The following is a 17,748-nucleotide window of genomic DNA, read 5'->3' on the forward strand; positions in this document are numbered from 1 at the left end:
AAAATTCAGTGCTGTGCAGTCTGTGGGTCAGCTTGCTTTTTTTAGAAGATAGGGAGGAACTTCGTGTCCGCATGAAGTATAAGATGCAGCTTCGCTCAATGAGTGTAATAAGCCTTTAAGCAACAGTGCTTAAATTTTTTTTTTATTTGAAACCCAGCAGGGAAAGATAGGAGGAAATTAATACTGTAGAGATTCTTTAGAGGATGTGTAAGAAGCTGCACTGCAAGATAAAGAATCTGTAAAATCACAGGAAGGGAAAAAGGGTGTAAAGCATAAGGCGGTTTCAGTGAAGTGGAAGGCAACAGATGTCCACTGAGGTCAGAATGAGTCTTCTGGTGGTGAACATCCATTTTGAATCATGTGAAACTTGAATCTCTTTCTCACTTGCTGATATTTAAGAACTGGGTATGACTAAGCACAACAAAAAGTGGTGCATAACAGAGACTAGATTGTTCCCATACTTTGTTGCAGAGGCAAGTTCACCCTTCTGAAGATGGGGACTATTCTCCCTCCTCAGTACGTGGGTGAAGTGGGTTTGTCCCTCGCGTGTATGTTCTGTGTACCTGCACCTTTATGTTCACATAAAATTTCAATTTCAAATACCGTCACAATTTTTTTCCAGTTCCAGTAATAATATTCAGTATTAGTTACCGTGGTATCTTACCAGAAGCATTTCACAGCTCTTAAAACAACCCTGCGTGATTGGCAGCCTGTAGATACCAAGGAGATTCATAATGCTTTAAGCTCTCTACTGGGTCTTATGCAAATTAGACAAAAATCAAAGCACCATGTGTCCTAATTTTCAAGAAACAGACAAATTTCAGGTAGTGCTGATGGCAATTAGGGGGATTATATTTGGAGTTCTCTCACAGGCAGACATACATGAAACAACAATTTAGCAGTGTTTTTGCCCAGGTTGTCACCTGAATTTGCTTCTTTGGAAGCTGTAGTGCTTAATAGCAGCCTTTGAACAATACTGGGTTAAACCATCTGTCTGCAGAATGTGTTACATCAGTTTTATTTCTTTTTCCAGTTACTTTGAAGCCATGTTCCGTTCCTTCATGCCAGAAGATGGGCAAGTGAATATTTCCATAGGCGAAATGGTTCCCAGCAAGCAAGCATTCGAATCTATGCTTAGATACATTTATTATGGAGAAGTAAACATGCCTCCTGAAGACTCCCTGTATCCTTAAATCTAAAATAATTGAAGTATCTGTCTAAAGTGCATGTACAGCAGCTCACCTTCCTTTTGCTCTAGATTGCCAGGCACAGCCTGGGAGGATTATTTGTCAGGGTTGCGTTAACAGGCACCGCATTTTAACTTCTGTCATTGATCTGTATTTACAATCAGCGCTGTTACCTTTGCTTTACGTTTTTTTCCTTAAAGAGATTAACAGTTACCTCTTTGCTGCACCTTACTATTACGGCTTCTCCAACAACAGATTGCAAGCCTATTGTAAGCAGAATCTAGAAATGAATGTCACAGTGGAGAACGTACTCCAGGTGATTGTTCCCAAGCAGCTTTAATTAGTCACTTGACTGACATACAGGAAAGCCAAAGGACCTAGTCAAGTGGGTACCCCCAGTGCCAGGTTCACTGCGTCGCTTCCAAACTGACATCCGCTGAGACTGCACAAACCCTTCTAATGACAGTGGCCCTGCGTGGTTAACACCTATGCAGGGGCGCAGCCTTCAGCGGCTTTGTTCCCTTATCTGCTTTTTGTGTCACTCCTGCTCCTGTGCTGAAGTGTTCAGCAGATATTGCTCAGCTGGCCGACAGGATGTTCCCCTGGAGCTCCTCGACCCCCGTTGTAGGCCAGTGTTTCTGAAGGGCTTTTTAAGATGTACCATGTGCTCAGCACTCAACTCCAAACCCTTTTTCAGTAGACATTTGTACCGGGGCAAACAGTGAGGTGCAGGTGACGTTAGTCTTGTTGTATCAGTAATGCTGACAGGATCTGGCAATGAAGTTTATGCTAACAAAAAATATTCTGTGATAAGAAAAACTACCATCTACTAGGTAGGCAGCCTGAACCCACTGCAACACGAGCAGAATCAATTCCAGCGTTAACTGCTTTTGGCTCTTGCCTGTGCCAGTCTCACTGGGGCACTTCAGAGAACCTGGCTCTTACACAGATCTGCAGTTTCCTACTGATTATCTCCTGAGGACTCCACACATTTTAAATCCAAGGCTTATTTTTGAATAGTTCAGAAAAGATTCAGGTTTGTAATGAAAAATGGAGATGTTTCCCTAGCTCAGAGGAATTACCTCTTCTGAGTCAGAACAGTGTTTGTGCCTTGTACGTCTGAGCCATGCAGAAGGAAAATGACGTTGTTGCTTTTGTTCTAGATTTTAGAGGCAGCCGACAAGACCCAGGCCTTGGACATGAAGAGGCACTGCCTGCACATCATCGTTCACCAGTTCACCAAGGTTGGTTGCATCTTTTCTGGGGCTTTTGAGAGCTGCTGTCCTCTGTCGCTGCGTTGGTTAAAGACACATTAATATAGGAATCCATTTCATTCTTCCTCATGTGAGACAGCTGAGAGCTGGCTGCATATCACTGACACTAACAAGTCTGCTAGGCATACTTTTCACCTAAAAATAAACGGAAGACTAGAACAGCCTGGTCTGGAAATGTGAAGACCTTCCAAACAGAAGTTACACAGAATTGCATCCATTTCCAGCTGTTAATTTTGTGCCGTGCCATCGTTGGATTCACATGTGTATAGCAAGATAAGTTTGTTATGTATTGAGTGCACAAATCTCTCTTTCACTAGCGGTTACGAGTGTGCTGTTCATATCTCTCTTGAAGCATTCGCTGTCACAGATGTTATATTGTCATGTGCTCAAAAGGCACATTGCCATGTCCTGGCTGGGCTTTCTGTAGTTCCCATGTTTTGATACGTGGGATGATGCATTAGCGATAGGAAGGGTCAGGAGCCTGATGTGCTGATATTCCTGTCCTTACTCAAGAGAAGAAGGGTATTGTCATTTAGTTGTTCCTATGAGACACGATCCCTCCGTGAGAGTTTCCCAGCATGTCACCAGTTCGTTGCACAACTATTAGCATTGTTGAAATTGATAGATAAATCATAGGAATTGGGATTTCTGGATGCTACACACTTATTGTTAATAATTCCCTAGTTAGTATTCAAGTAGCTCTCTATCTTCTGTATATTTAATCTCACAATCCTCCCGCCGCTGCCTGTGGGGGAGGAAAGCACCGCTCAGTCCAGTTTGTATCTAGAGGTGAGACAGAGGGAGGTATTCAGGCTTTTTATTAAATGCCTAAGTTGCCCAAGTGTAATGCATTTTACATTCAGAAATAACTGAAAATGCATAAAAAGCTTTGAGAGTGAGCCAGCATCCCAGAATCGCACTCTCAGTGGAGAGTCCCCAGCATGAGGTTACAGCCCCTGCCTTCATCTTAATGTATTGAATCCTGCAGAGTGGCCCAACTTCAGCGGGGGATGGAGAATGGTCCCACCGTGGGTTACAGGATAGCCTGGTGGTTGGGACATCTCCGGGGATGTGGGGTCAATGCGTTGCAGTCCCTGAGAGCTGAAATCTCAAGGTCTTGACTTCCCAGTGGAGGCCACAGGAAGACAAACAGGTTGGCACGGTTCTCACCAGCACGTACTGGGGGGAAATGAACATTGCGACATTTCAGAAAAAGAGATTTGAACTGAAGGGCGTTACTCAATTGTACTCCGCTAACCAGAATATGTGGAAATGTTTTATATTTAGACTGTTGACTGTTAGAACAGTTTTCATCAAAATGTGGCTGGAAGACTGTCAAGCAGATGTGCACGAAGAAATCTTAATTATGCAATGTTTTTCTTTGGCCTGAGAGGCTTCAGTGTGTGATTTTTGGCCTGGTGCTGGGTGACTCTGTGTGGCTGGGCAGGAACGCTTGCCGTTCGGCTCCCTGGCAAGCCACAGGCTCTGAAGGGTGGTTTGTTCTAGCTGCGCAAGCCCGGTGGGTCATCAAGGCTTAGGCAGACCGGGCGTATGGCCGTTGGGATCTCCTGTTCTTCCAGCTTGATTAACGCTGTTCTCGATTTGGGCTGTTAAGGAGTTTTCCCCACAGTGAGAACACTAATTGAAGAGCTGTTCCCAGAGGTTTGCTAGTTTGGGCAACGTGTTTTTAGGCTCTTGTGTGTCAGTATTGTGCAAAAGCCCTAATAAAACTGCTGTTCTGAAGCATTTGTACTGACACCCTGATCTGTTCCTCCGCAGTGCGTGCCTCGGTGCAGGGGCAGGATTCCCGCCAGTCTTAAGGGGGTCTTTTTCCCTCCCAGTCCTCGCGGACCCTTATTTTGGGGATATTACTTCAAGCGCATGTCCTGAGCTCTTTCTGAAAGTATATTCAGCCGATTCCTTCCTGGGTTTCAAAACATGCTTGGGACATCTTTATTCTTTATCACAGTCGAGCTTCTTAGAGTGAGGTGATATCTTTTATTAAATCAGTTAATAGCGGTTGGGTAAGCGGACAGGCTTTAGGCAGAGTCTGCCTGCAGGGCTGGGCACGTATGTTAATAACTCCAGAAAGAGGGATTACTGGCTCATTACTATGAGGTTGTGGAGCAGGAAGGAACGTATAGAGCTCCTTTTTGATAACAGCTGAGCTTCTGAACAGCCTAAGAGCATAAAGTTTGTCGTAGATTCTCATTTATCTGACACGGCAAAGGTTTTTGTTGGCTAGTGCTCCAGTGACCTGCTTTGACTGCGGGAGGCGTGCCAGCAAAACCAGCATGGACGCTAAGCACAGCCTCTTCTTAGGAGCACGCAGGAGCGAGGAGATCGGGTCCGAAGTCTCGTTCCCAGTAGAAACACACAGACTTCAAAGTTCAGGGCTGTGCTGGTGCCCAACTTCGCTTTTAGGAGAGTGCTTAGTTGGCATCCATTAGCAGTAGAGTTGTCAATATAAACAGTAATTACACTCCTTTCTCAGAGAGGCGGTGCTGAGGCCAGCATTTCTGCTGTTCTGCCTTCCCATCCCCTCCATGCAGCAGTCTGAAACTGGGTTGTAAGTGCAGGAGGTCGTGACTGGAGCCCCGTGGGCCGTCCTCTGCAGCCCAGCTCCACGGCTGCGCCCAGCCTTTGACTTGCCTGATCCGCCTGTTTCACGTGGGGTGGCAGGGGTAAAACGGTGATACACCAGCTATGATTTGGGGAGGGTTTTAATTTCCTTCTGTTTTTTCTGTTCTGTTTTTCTTTTCTTTGAAGGTCTCCAAGTTGCCAAATCTCCGCTCCCTAAGTCAGCTACTCCTTCTTGACATCATAGAATCGTTAGCTAACCACATATCAGACAAACAGTGCGCAGAGCTGGGCTCAGACATATGACGTGCTTTGGTAATCGAACTTTTAATTTGTTCCTCAAAAAAACTAGCACTTTATGGCTGACTCTCTTTTTTACCATTCCATACTGAGCTGCTCAGAGTGTCTACACACCATAGCAGGAGGCCAAGAGGAGCACGGACAGCTGAATTGCTCTCCCGTGGATTTGTACCTTTGTGGAGAAGGGTTTGGTCTCTGTTACGCAAATGTAAAATTGAAAACCATTACAGGAATGAATTTACTCCATGTGGTTTTGGGAGGAACTAAGTTCAGAATCAAGCCCATTATTACTTTTATACTGTAAAATAAAGCAGTCATGAGTAAGAGAGTCATTAATACTTTGAAACACAATATTTAAAGAATACTATTTAAAGAACTTTTGCTGACACAGCCAGGGGCTGTAAGGGAGTCAGATACAACAAAACTAGAAACAGAGGGCATGGTGTTCGCAGTGAGGCTGACCGCTGGACCAGAACGTAGTGACTTTTCAGAGACTCCATGGTGTGGATTAAAAGATAAGCCCTTTCGCAACTGCCTGGATGGGTGGGCTGCAGGAAGTCCAGACCTGTGCGCTGCAGCAGGTCAGACTAGAAGATTACAGCGGTGCTTTCTGACCATCAAATCCATAATCCTGTCTCGCTAAGCCTAAATCAATTTATTAATAAAGAGTTAACATCTTCGCCTTTAATGATTGACTTGGCTTTCATTATGGAAAAAATTAAGCAAAAAGAGCTCTGAGCTTGATGAAGGTCACTTTGTCAAAAATAAGTGTGCTACATCTTCTTACTAATTTTATGCTGAAGTGTCTGTGTTAGTCGTTGCCTTTGCAGGAAGGTGAATGAAGGCAGAGCGCCCTTCCCAGCCAGTTCAGGAGCAGCTGCTGTTCCCTCCCGGTTGCAGCTCCCCAGCTCCCCGCCGTGCTGGATGCTTCCCACGCTGCAGAGGGGAGAGGGGCTTTACCTCTCCCCGGCTGCTGAATGATGCCGCTTGGTTGGGGAGCGTAGGAGATCAGCTGGTGTCGGTGGAACGTCTGCAGACAGAACTGCTCCCCAGCCCGAGAGCCACCAAGGCAACGCAGAGGAGGGAGTGACACAGAGACTGGGAATCAAAATCTTGTCCTGCCTTAAGCTGCACCAGTTCGCAGAGGTGAAGCAGAAGGCAGCACTGACCTGGTGCTGCTCTCTGCTTGGCTTTTTGGATGGCAAGAGTTGGCTTGAGCTGGAGTGGTGGAAGATCCCTCCTGAGGTGGGAAGCGCAGCTGCCCAGCCCCTGTGTTTCTACCCTTGCAGCCATAATTTTTAATTCAGGCCAGTAAAGTGTTCCCAGTGCAGTACGAGATGCGAGCTCCTGTTCGGCGTCCTGCAGCATGACATGCACGTGCGTGCTTCTGTATGCTGAGGGCATTGCAGTCTCTGTGAACGGAGAATTTAATCCAAGGGAAATGCTTTCGGGATCGCTTGGTCTGTCTCCCAGCTGAGGGCTTGCTCAGGTGAGTCAGACCAGAGGTGGCAGGGGCATCTGAGAGCTGAGGGCTCATTTTCAACCAGAGGGGTTATTTCCAGATGCCTCATAGGTAATTAAGTCTCTTGTCAGAGGTTATGGTGTTAATTGTACTGACAATTTGGGAAACCAGAAGATCAGCAAATGGAGAAAGGTTGTGTGCTACAACTTGTCAGAATACTACGAGTTATTTTCAGCGATGCTGAATCCACTAGAGGACACCCATTTCCCAAACATGCGCAGCCTGGTTCCCTCAGTGGGGAAGAATGGGCTGATTTCAACCGTGCCATAACCAGCCCCTTTGGCTCCATTTTCTCAAACTATTTGGGTTTTGGAGCTTATTCCTGAGCCCGTCAGCGAGGCAACGCGCAGCCTCTGCACCCTCTGAGCTGGGGCACAGCGGGTGTCTGTGCTGTGGAGGTGGTTTTGGCTTAGTCGCAGCCCTGGTGACCATAGTGCTCGGTCAGGGTTGCATTACATCGGTGGGCTTGATTGTCTGAAAAGTTGCGGTCAATGGTGCTGTTACGTCGTCGTGGTGATTTGCCTCTGGGCTGCTGTGCGCAGGGTGCCAGGACCTGCCCCACGGGCGAGGCTGACCCCCTTCAGCCTGAGCTGCCCCCCCCAGCCCCTGGGAGCGCAGCGGGGGCTGCGGCGGGTGCCCCCGCGCTTCGGCCCTGCGGGGCTGGGTCGGGTCTCGGGAGAAGGAGGCAGGGAAGTGCCAGGGCTGCGGAGGGGGGACGGGCCAACCTTCCCGTAGGAACAGGCGGATGCATGGCCCAAAAGGGACGGCCCCACAGGGCACCCCGGGTTTCCTAGGGGATGTCGGGGCGGGAGGTCCGGCAGGCGCAGCAGGGCCAGCACACACAGTGGGGTTTATTTGTGCTTTCTAAGGCAAGGGGGTGTTCTCGTTACCACCACCCCAGAGCGTCCTTTTGAGCCAGCGGCCTCAGGGGCCTTTACGGCCAGCAGGTTCCCGGGGTTACTGGTGTTAGTGCAGCCTTGGGGCAGTTTTGTATCGGAATTTTGGGGAGCGTGCTCATATTCCTGCATTTGATAAGGAATAAGTAACAGCGTGGCTGTAAGGCTTTGTGTTAGTCCTACAGTCTCCACCATATGCAGGCCATGCTGGCTCTTTAAAGCCCTCAAGTCCTGCTTTACTGGCACCATTGACCACACTGGGATTTATCCCAGCAATCTGCAAAGAGCAGGTCCCCGCTAAGCACATGGCACCACCTCTGTGCCCGTTCGGGCTCGTGGCGTTTGCTGTCAGCGCGTGGCTGCTCACCGGAGCAGGGACTCGTTTTCCAGATTGAACAGGCCTGGCTAAAAGCCTGTCAGGCTGCGCAGGGGCAGAGACCCCCATCCATGACGCTGCTGTTCAGAAATCTGCTGTGGTCGCTCCCCGTGGGTTAGGTCCAGGTTTACGAGATGCCCCCAACGGCTGCTCCCAGCAGGCACGGGCGCCTTCACCTCCTCCCGCCTGCACGGAGCTGGGGCAGGCAGGGGAGCCCACGCGGTGCCGCCGGTTTGCGGGCAGCTCTCCCGTGGGGCTGCCGGCCCCTCTGCAGAGCGCTGTCCCCCCTGGGAGAGGGGCCGCTGGTAGAAGAGCAGGAATGCACCCTATCCCCGACTCCAAAGGGAGCCCCTCTGTGAAGAGGGAGGAGGAGAAATCCCCAACTCATCCTCTGCCTTCTGCAGCACCCAGGGGCGCTGAGGGTCCCAGTTTTGCCCCTCCGCGCCCACCACAGACCCCCCAGGGTTAGCTCCCTGCGGTGCCGACAGCAGCAGCCCCCAGGCAGAGGACCAGCTCCCCCCGTCCCTGCTGCCGTGTGGGACCTTGGCAGGAGCCCAGCAAGGACCAGACCCCGGTGCAGATCAGGACCTCCTTCAGCTGCTCCAGGCCTGTCCCTCCTGTGCCAAGACCAGGAGAAGCCACCAGCCTCCTGGAGTGACCTGCACCTCCCGGCCCAGGGCTGGCAGGGTCCCCTCCTGGGGCACCAGTCTGGATCCTGGGCAGGAGGAGCAGGGAGTCACGCTAAGGCTGCCCATGGGTCGCTGGGAACAGGAAAAGCACAAACAGACAAAAATTACAGATTTTAATACGGAAACGTGCAGTGAGGGAGAGCGCGCTGAGGTCCTGCCAGAGGGAAAGCCCACAGAGGGAGCAGAGCCCAGGCTGCCCTAGTCCTCTGCTACCTCCAAGCCCAGGATCTTCTTGACGTAGTTCTGGACGTTGACGTGGAGCTGGGGGGCCGTGGCCGAGAAGGTCTCCACGGCCAGGGCCCGGGCTGACTCCGACCCCCCCCACATGGCGCGGTAGAGGGGCAGGGTGTACTTCTGCTTTCCCTGCAGAGACAGAGCGGGGGTTACCCCCCAACCTCCTCCCTGGCTCCAGGGGGATGAAGCCCCCAGAGCCCCACATCCCCCCAGGGCACACCACCTCCAGCATCGCCCTGCTCTTAGCCAGGGAGAGAACACAGAGGAATAGGACAGGGTGGAAATGCTGCCACGGGCAGCCCTTGGCACTGTGGCACCTGGAGAGTGGAGGAGACCTGGACCTTGGAGAAGGAGCAGGCCTGTGAGAAGCTCAAGTTCAACAAGGCCAAGTGCAAGGTCCTATCAGTACAGGCTGGGGAATGAAGGGATGGAGGCCCTGCCAAGAAGGACTTGGGGGTACTGGTGGATGAAAAGCTGGACATGAGCCGGCAATGTGCGCTCGCAGCCCCGAAGGCCAACCGTGTCCTGGGCTGCATCACCAGCAGCGTGGCCAGCAGGGCGAGGGAGGGGATTCTGCCCCTCTGCTCCGCTCTGGTGAGACCCCCCTGCAGTGCTGCGTCCAACTCTGGAGCCCTCAGCACAGGACAGACATGGACCTGTTGGAGCGGGTCCAGAGGAGGCCACGAAAATGATCAGGGGGCTGGAACACCTCTCCTGTGAGGAAAGGCTGAGAGAGTTGGGGTTGTTCAGCCTGGAGAAGAGAAGGCTCTGGGGAGACCTTACTGTGGCCTTTCCAGATATAAAGGGGACTTGTAGGAAGGACGAAGAGAGCCTTTCTACCAAGGCCTGTAGTGACAGGGCAAGGGACAATGGTTTTACACTGAAAGAGGGTAGGGTTAGATCGGGCATGTTGTACGATGAGGGTAGTGAGATGCTGAACAGGTTGCCCAGAGAGGTGGTGGATGCCCCATCCCTGGAGATGTTCAAGGCCAGGTTGGATGGGGCTTTGAGCAACCTAATCCAGTTGTAGATGTCCCTGCTCGTTGCAGGGGGGGTAGGACTAGATGATCTTTGAAGGTCCCTTCCAACCCAAACCCCCATTCTGTGGGTCTATCAAGAGCAAGAGCCAACCCCTGACCCTGGCGCAGAGGTCCCGTGCCCATCTCTCCCCTGATGGCACGCTGCCAGGTGCGGTCACCGCTGCCCCGGCACAAACCTGGCTGTGGAGGAAGTCCTTGACCTTGCTGTACTCGGCCTCGAGGTTGTTCTTGAGGACAATCTGGCACCAGCGGAGTCGCAGCTCAGCGTTCTGGGCCTTGGAGATCTTCGGGTACATCTTGCTCAGCCTCTCCACGTTGCCTGCGAGAGGGGGATCATCACTGCCCCCATGGGGGCTGTGCCTCCAGCTCCCAGCCCCTGCTCCGAGGGGACCTCATGAGGCCATCCCAGCTGTGCTGCAAATCCTCTGGGATCCTCCCAGCCACAGGCCAGCCCTAGACCCCCCCAAGCCTCCCAGCACCCCCAGCTCTGGGAGCATCCCAGGCACTCGCTGGCTCCGGGCAGGAGGGTGCCTGTGTTGGGCTCCTGGGGCCAGGCAGCCCTGCAGAGCCACGTGCCCCATGGCTTGGGATGCCAGCACAAAGGGTCGGGGGTTCCCTCAGCAAGGAGAGGTGAACACAGAGAGGCAACAGCCCAGCTGAGCCAGCCTGGGGACAGCAGGGCACCTCCCTGCCACTGCACGTGTCCCCAGAGGTCTAGGGACACGCTTCCTCTGGCTCTCCGCTTCCCACCGCGCCGATGGAGGCTTCCCAGACACCAGGAACTGCGCTGCTGGACCGCCGTGGGGATGGGCTGATGGCCATGCATCCACGCGTCCCGCTGACGTGTGTCTCATCCCCAGCCAACTGGCTGGACTGGGGCACGTCACCCCGTGTCTCCCCTGGGCACCGAGCCCCGGGAGGTGACCTGACCCTCACCTTCTGGCAGGGGGGATTTCTGCAGGACCTGATCCAGGAAGTAGACCAGCTGGTACGTCCTCCAGGCCGTGATGTCCACGGCTTCGATCGCCTCCATGTTCAAGCCATCGGCTGCCCAGAGCTCTGCCAGCTCGTCTGCCGGCTTCATCAGCTGCTCCCCCGGCGAGAGGTCGGGCAGGTAGGGCGGCCAGCCCGGTGTGTTCAGCCAGCGGTCGAACTCAAAGCCTGCGGCGAGGAAGGGAGAGCTGGGACGGGTTTTCTGAACCCTGGGTCAGGCGCAGCTGCCCAGACATCCCGCTGCCTGCTCCGTGGGCGTCCCCAGCACCAAACCTGCACAGGGATGGCGACGAGCAGAGACTAATGGGGTGAGGCCACTAAGCCACCCTGGGCTCGATGTGTGCTTGTGCAGTAACAGCCCCACCGCCGCCAGAGAGCTGAGCCGGCTCCAGCACGGAAAGCTCCTGCCCAGCCTGGCTCCCTGCAGCGAGGCTGAGCTGAGCCTGGGGCACCAGTGAGTTGGATCCCAGTGCTCGCCAGCGGCTCCACCAGCAAACGCTCACATCCTGGTGCTAGAGACTCACCGGGCTCAGCTGTCCGTGGGGAAACCCCATGAAACAGCACCTGAGCGCAGAGCATGGACTGGATTTGCATGGAAAAAAATCAGGCTGAACAGGCATGTGCCTAAGCACAAGTCAGCGCCTGACCCCGGGCCGGCCAGCGCCGCGCTGCCTCCGCCGGAGCCGAGGCCAGTGGCAGCGTCCCCAGTAAAACGCACAAACCAACGGGGTCTGCAGGGGACACGGGACGGCTCCGACGCCCAGGAGGTGCTGGTTTGCAAAGCGGCGCCCCAGTCCCCTGGCCAGGAAGGCACCGTGCTGACCTGGGATGGAGTCCACGCCTTTCTCCTTCAGCTCCGGGAAGTACTCCAGGAAGAAACCAAGGGCGTCGTCCGCCGTGATGCTCTGGAACTTGAACCGGTTCACGTAGGCCTGCGGGGACGGCCGGGGTGTGATGCCGCATGTGCTCAGCCCTGGCTTTGCTGCCCGGCCCTCCCTGTGCTCCATCTCGGGGGGGTTAGCATTGCCAAGCCCACGCCGGCCCCTGTTCCCCCCGCAGGGGCTGCCCAGCCCCCTGCACCCCCCGGGACACCTCTGAGCATTGCCACCCCCTGCTGCCAGAGCAGGGCCAAGCTCTGCCCTCATCTCATTCCCCCCGTGAACATCTCTATTTCCCATCTCCTCTTCCTCTCCCCAGCCACCCTGTTCAGCCCGTCCTTCCCAGGGTCCCGCTGTGCTCTGGCCTCCCGCTGCGGGGTTTTGGATGACTCGGCACCTCCACCTGGTACCTCCTCGTACCGACCTGGAGGAAGGCATCGAACTTGCTCTGGTCCCCCACGAGATGGGCCAAGTAGCTCACGAAGCAGTACCCCTTCTCGTAGGGCGTTTCATTGTACGTGTCGTCCGGATTGACACCTAGAAAAAGGGAAAACCCTCAGAAATCATCTGCCCATCTGCAAAAAACGGCCCTCACGTGCGCCAAGATTTCTGCTTTCTGTGCAGGGTGCAAGCCTGGCACATCCCTCCCGGAGCCATCGCCTCACTCGGGTCCCACCACCAGCGCCGGTTTTATTGCATGAAACACCCCAGCAGCAGGGCTTCTCCCCGCCGCACACCTCGCGTGCCCCCGCTCCCCCCCGCCGGCTGCGTGAGGACGGGGACGCCCCACAGACCTGGCTCGATGACCACCCGCAGCTTGTTGAGCGGATGGTCCTCCCCCGTGTTGTCCATGTGCTGGCGCAGGAGGGCCCTTCCCGTCGCAGCCTCCAGGCAGGTGTACGCCAAACCTGGGCAGAGACAAGCAGGAGGCGTTCGGAGACCCCGACCCGATCCCCGTGCGCTTCAAGCGCAACGGGTGCTGCTACGGGGGAGGGAAACAGCGTTGGCTTATGAGCTGGGAGAGGAGGAAACGGATAAACAAGGCATTGGGATGGCAGAGTTGCAGAGAGGCACGGCAACCCAGCCCTCGGTTAGCAAGAGCTTTTTAGAGCCATTTAAATTTTTCCAGATGCAGCAAATGGTGCCGGGAGTGCCTGAGCTGCTGGATGTGACCGCGTGAGCAGAGGGGAGCTCAGGGCGGCTGGTATCAGCTCCCCGAGGGAGCTGCGGGAGCAAGAGGAAGGTGAGGCTGGGCAAAATGGCAGCACCCACGTCCCTGGCACGGGGCTGCGGACGCTCCGTCCAGCTCTCAGAGCGAAGGTGGTTCTGTCGCTAACATGAAACCCCCGGGGCGTTGCATGTTCACCTCTTCCGAGATGCAGCGCAGGCTCTGGCCCCGCACGCAGCGCTCAGAGGGGTGCGCTGAGCCACGGTGCGCGGAACCTGGAGCCGCGTGGGCCCTGCCTGCGCCAGCACGGCCGCACGCGGGGACTCGGCACCCCACGGCCGGGCAAGGCCACGCACCGTAGACCTCAGTGGAAATGCGCCTCTGGGCGTACATGGTGAAGCCCTCGTTCAGCCAAAACTCGCCCCACGTGGCGTTGGTGACCAGGTTGCCAAACCAGCTGTGGGAGATCTCATGGATGATGACGTCCACCAGGGAGCGGTCCCCGGCCAGCAGGCAGGGAGTCACAAAGGTGAGGCAGGGATTCTCCATCCCGCCGAAGGGGAAAGAGGGCGGCATGAACAGGATGTCGTACCTGCCGGGGAGGAGCAGACGGCTTGGGTCAGACCCACCTTCTCCTGCAGACGCAGCTGGGGATGGAGGGATGCTCCCTCCCCGGCCCTGGGGAACAAGGTCCTTCAGGAGCAGGAGGCCATACCTGCCCCAAACATAAGGTCCAAAGAGCTTCTCTCCAACCGCCAGGAACTCCTCAATCACCCCATCGTACTCCTTCTTTGCAGCCTCGATCAGGCATGGCTCAGCCCAGACACGGCTCCTGGCCAAGTGTGTAGAAGAGGAAGTTTTAACCATCAGCGGACTTTTACCCTATTGCTTCATCAGACAAAAACTGCACGTGTTTATTCCACAGCAAAATAAAAGCCTGCTGATAGAGGAAGCTAATGAGACTGATAGTGCAAACTGCTGTCTTTTCTTTCCTTGTCTGAATGTCAAAGGGCTTTTATATGGCTACTGTGACAGCCGGGAACCGAACAAACCACTGGCCTGGGGAAGAAACGAGGGACCCTCTGTGAACGGGGACCCGCTGCTCTCATTCATGTGCATGGGGGTGAAACGAGCAGAGCAGGGGCACCCTCGAAGGCGAGGGGACCCGGCACCCAGGCTCCTCCTCACTCTGGAGAGCAAGAAGCACCCTCCCCTGGCAGAGCCCGTGGTCTGGTGACGCAGCACCATGTGCACAGCAGACGGGGGACCGACCGGGTCATGCTCACAGTCGGTGTCTCCGTGCCTGCCTGCTCTCCAGAGCCCAGCGGCGCAGGGAGAGGCAGCAGGCAGCAGCCATGGGACAGCACGGCATGGGAGCTTCACCGTGCGGCTCCCACAGCCAGGGCTGAACGCTGGGGTCTCCTCCAGTGCCGCTTACCTTGGGCCAACATCAGCAGACACAATGTCCCCGACAGCCAGAGCGATCAGGTATGATGGGATTGGTTGGGACATCTTGAAGACGAAGGTGTTATCCTTCTGCTTCTCCCAGCTCGTGGCACTCATCACGGCCGTGAAACCCTCAGGGACCTCGACACATAGATGGAAACATCTATTAGATCCTTAACGTACAGCGTGGGACGTCGGCTAACCCAGCAGGGATGCCACGATGTCTGATGGCAAACACATCCCAGCACGCTGAAGGTGGCCGGGGCTGTGGGCATTGCAGGTTTTGGGGCGCAGAGCCGAGCAGTAACGACCCGAGCTCCAACTCGGGATCACAGCTGCATCCCTGCGACAGCATCACTCGGCACGTGGGCTCAAACATCGGCTGGGTGCAACACCAGGACACCCGGAGCTGCCCTGTGAGGTGCCAGCGAGATAAAGAAATGCTGGGGCTGCAGGTGCTGAAAGGGCAAAGGATGCAGATCCTTCAGATGCTGGCTCTCCTCCCATTTCTTACACAACAACTCGTTTTTCCCGTTCTCAAGCCAAAGTAGAACCCGTGGCCGATCCAGCGGCCTGGGCTGAGCCCTGGGAGACTGATCCCGTCTCTTTTCTTCCAAACGCGGGGCGAGCCCCCGCAGTGCCACGGGGAACACAGCGTTCTTGGTACAAAGCATCACGCCTGGGCTCTACGACAGCCGAGCCCCGTCGGGGGGGATGCTGCTGAAGCTTTAAGGGTGGAAATTAAAGCAAGAGGCAAAATAAAGAAATTCTGACATCACCAGCTGATACCACCACATGCCATCAGCCTTGGCTTGGTGTCACACCAGTAAGTGGCTTCCCTCGTCTGCAGCAGGCTGGCACGCCAGGGCGGCCCAGTGCCGGTGCCACCGCGTGACCGCCCGCACGCAAGGAGGGAATTTGGATCATTCAGTCCTGTTTTTGTACTAAACCTGGGGACCAGCAGCTGCTCCTTCCGTCCTGGAAGCTCGGCAGCCCCAGCACCGCCACCAGGACCCGGTGCCGCCCGGCGTCACCCCCCCTCCTCCAGAGTGTCCCCCCAAACTCAGCTCGTCCTGGTCGCCCTCCCGCTGAGGGCCAAGAGCAGGCATCCCGCTGTCCTCGGACTGCTACCGGGCACAAATAGGGTTTTCTGTGATAATTAGAGGAATTACTTAGACAAATGCAGCAGCACGAGGAGAGCAGAGAGGTTTAAACACCGGGCTGACCCCAACAGTTAGCTGATATTTTGGCATCAAGCACCGAGTATTTCGGCCACCTCCCACTGGGAGAGAAGAGCTTTCGGCAGGACGGCCGGCATGTGCACGCGCTCGCCAGGGATTGCACAAAGCGGCGCCCAGCACGCGCGGCTGGGGAGAAGCAAAAGGGCTGCTGGGGTCTGCTTGTACTCATCTAAAGATGAATGTAAGAGAAAAACAGTATAAATGACTTATTTCTCAGTGTATTCTCTGCTGGGGGCCTGCAGTGAAGGCTTTGAGGCGAGTGCGACAAGCATCGCCTCCAACGTGCTGGCGCTGCACAGAGGCCCGGGCGGTGCTGCTGATGCGATGCCCCGGCGCGTCCTGCAAGGGAGCCGGCAGCTTCCCCGTGAGCAACCTTGCAAACCGGCGGAGGGTCTTGCTCCCGCTAGGCGGGACGGGGACGGGGACGGCTGGGTCTGTGCGCCCGGGGGCACCGCTTACCTTCACGGTGGCCGAGTACGTGCATTTGACTGACGGGGTGTCGAAGCCGGGGAAGAAGGACCTGTTGAGGACGGCCTGGCCTTGGGTGTACATGTAGGGCTTCTGCTTCCCCGCCGTCTGCTCGGGAGCGAGCCAGCACACCTGGGGGGAGGGAGGGAGGGGAGAGACCCCCGGGTGAGGGGCGCCCCCGGCTCCTCGCCCGTGGGGGCTCTCCGCTGATGGAGCCGCGGCTTCTCCCCGGGGGAGGCTCGGCCCGCTCCGTGACCGGTGTCCCCTCCGCTGCCCCCGTCCCCCCGCTCACCCCGGGCCCCTCGCCCGCCTCGTAGTCGATCTCCAGGGTGAGGAGCTGCCCGGCGCGCACGGGCTGGGGCAGGGCGATGTGCAGGGCGCTGCCGTAGCTGGCGAAGGGGCGGCTCTCGACGGGCAGCGGCTGCCCGGGCGCCCCGGGGGTGCCGGCGGCGCCGGGGGGCGGCAGCAGCGCGGCGCGGCGCACGGCCAGGCTGGGGTGCGCGTCCAGCCGCAGCGGCCCCGCGCCCTCGCGCGCGCAGCGGAGCTCGAGCCGCGCCGTCCCGCGCAGCCGCCCCGCGCCCGCCGCCGCGAAGGCCACGCGCAGCGAGAGGTGCAGGTGCCGCAGCGACCACGCGCCCGCGCTGCTGGCCGAGGCCGCGTCCCGGCCCGCCGCCGCCATCGCCGCTGCCGGGGGGCGGGGCCGCGGCGGAAGGGGCGGGGCGAGACGGGCAGGGGCGGGGCGGGGCCGCCCGGGGGCGGGGCGGGGCCGGGAGGCAGAGCGGGGCGAGGGGCAGGGCCGGGGCAGCGGCGGGGGGCGGGGAGGGGGCTCAGGGGGGATCTGTGGGGGGGACCCATGGGGGACCCGGGGGGGGATCCGGGGGGGGATCCATGGATCAAGGGGATCCACGGGAGGGCATCCATGGGTCGGGGGGTCCGTGGGGGATCCGAGGGGGGTTTCGTGGGAGGGTCCATGTCGGGATCCGTGGGGAGGGGATCCAGGGGGGGTCGGGGAGGGATATAGGGAGGGATCCACGGGGGATCCGGGGGGGGATCCATGGGTCGGGGGGTCCATGGGGGATGCGGGGGGTCCTTGGGAGGGTCCATGTCGGGATCCGTGGGGAGGGGATCCAGGGGGGGTCGGGGAGGGATATAGGGAGGGATCCACGGGGGGATGCGGGGGGGGATCCGTGGGTCGGGGGGTCCATGGGGGATCCGGGGAGGACCCGTGGGGGGGTCCATGGGGGATCCCTGTCTCAGGCTTCGCCGCCGGCTCCAGCCGCCGCGTCCCGGCAGCCGAGCGGCACCGGGGGCCGGGCGGGGCCGCCCCGGAGGGACCGAGCGGGGCAGGGGCGGCCCCGCACCCGCCTCTCTGTGCCGGGGCCGGGGCCGGGGCCGGGGCCAGGGCCGGGGCGGGCACCCCCGGGCGGCCGGAGCGGCGGGGCCGGGCACGGGCCTG

The 17,748-nt window shown here is 57.0% G+C and overlaps 2 protein-coding genes across 3 annotated transcripts in view; one reads left to right on the top strand and one right to left on the bottom strand.

Annotated features, from left to right (window-relative positions):
* The window catches only part of LZTR1 (leucine zipper like post translational regulator 1), a 37,360-nt gene extending 31,331 nt beyond the window's left edge, over positions 1 to 6,029 (top strand). For both annotated transcript variants that reach the window (XM_075174171.1, XM_075174172.1), the window contains 4 exons: positions 1,034 to 1,183; positions 1,398 to 1,503; positions 2,351 to 2,431; positions 5,231 to 6,029. In XM_075174171.1, the coding sequence (XP_075030272.1) occupies positions 1,034 to 1,183; positions 1,398 to 1,503; positions 2,351 to 2,431; positions 5,231 to 5,347 (454 nt within the window). In that variant the 3' untranslated portion in view covers positions 5,348 to 6,029. The remainder of the gene's footprint in view (positions 1 to 1,033; positions 1,184 to 1,397; positions 1,504 to 2,350; positions 2,432 to 5,230) is intronic.
* A 2,887-nt stretch (positions 6,030 to 8,916) lies between these two features.
* RNPEP (arginyl aminopeptidase) lies at positions 8,917 to 16,971 on the bottom strand. The gene is made up of 11 exons (XM_075173992.1): positions 16,585 to 16,971; positions 16,284 to 16,424; positions 14,576 to 14,724; positions 13,853 to 13,969; positions 13,494 to 13,729; positions 12,764 to 12,877; positions 12,394 to 12,506; positions 11,915 to 12,023; positions 11,035 to 11,259; positions 10,275 to 10,417; positions 8,917 to 9,187 (listed from the first exon to the last, which is right to left on the bottom strand). The coding sequence occupies exons 1-11, from the start codon at positions 16,969 to 16,971 to the stop codon at positions 9,023 to 9,025; spliced, it is 1,899 nt and encodes a 632-aa protein (XP_075030093.1). The 3' UTR covers positions 8,917 to 9,022.
* Positions 16,972 to 17,748: the final 777 nt, after the last annotated feature.

The sequence above is a fragment of the Calonectris borealis genome, chromosome 26, assembly GCF_964195595.1.
Source record: "Calonectris borealis chromosome 26, bCalBor7.hap1.2, whole genome shotgun sequence".
NCBI classification, from domain to species: domain Eukaryota; kingdom Metazoa; phylum Chordata; class Aves; order Procellariiformes; family Procellariidae; genus Calonectris; species Calonectris borealis.

Coding starts and splice junctions, on each gene's coding strand:
- RNPEP (XM_075173992.1), bottom strand. CDS start 16,971: ATGGCGGCGGCGGGCCGGGACGCGGCCTCGGCCAGCAGCGCGGGCGCG. Junction 14,725..16,283: donor CGTACTCGGCCACCGTGAAG/GTAAGCGGTGCC, acceptor CTATGTGTCGAG/GTCCCTGAGGGTTTCACGGC. Junction 12,878..13,493: donor CATTTCCACTGAGGTCTACG/GTGCGTGGCCTT, acceptor GTCTCTGCCCAG/GTTTGGCGTACACCTGCCTG.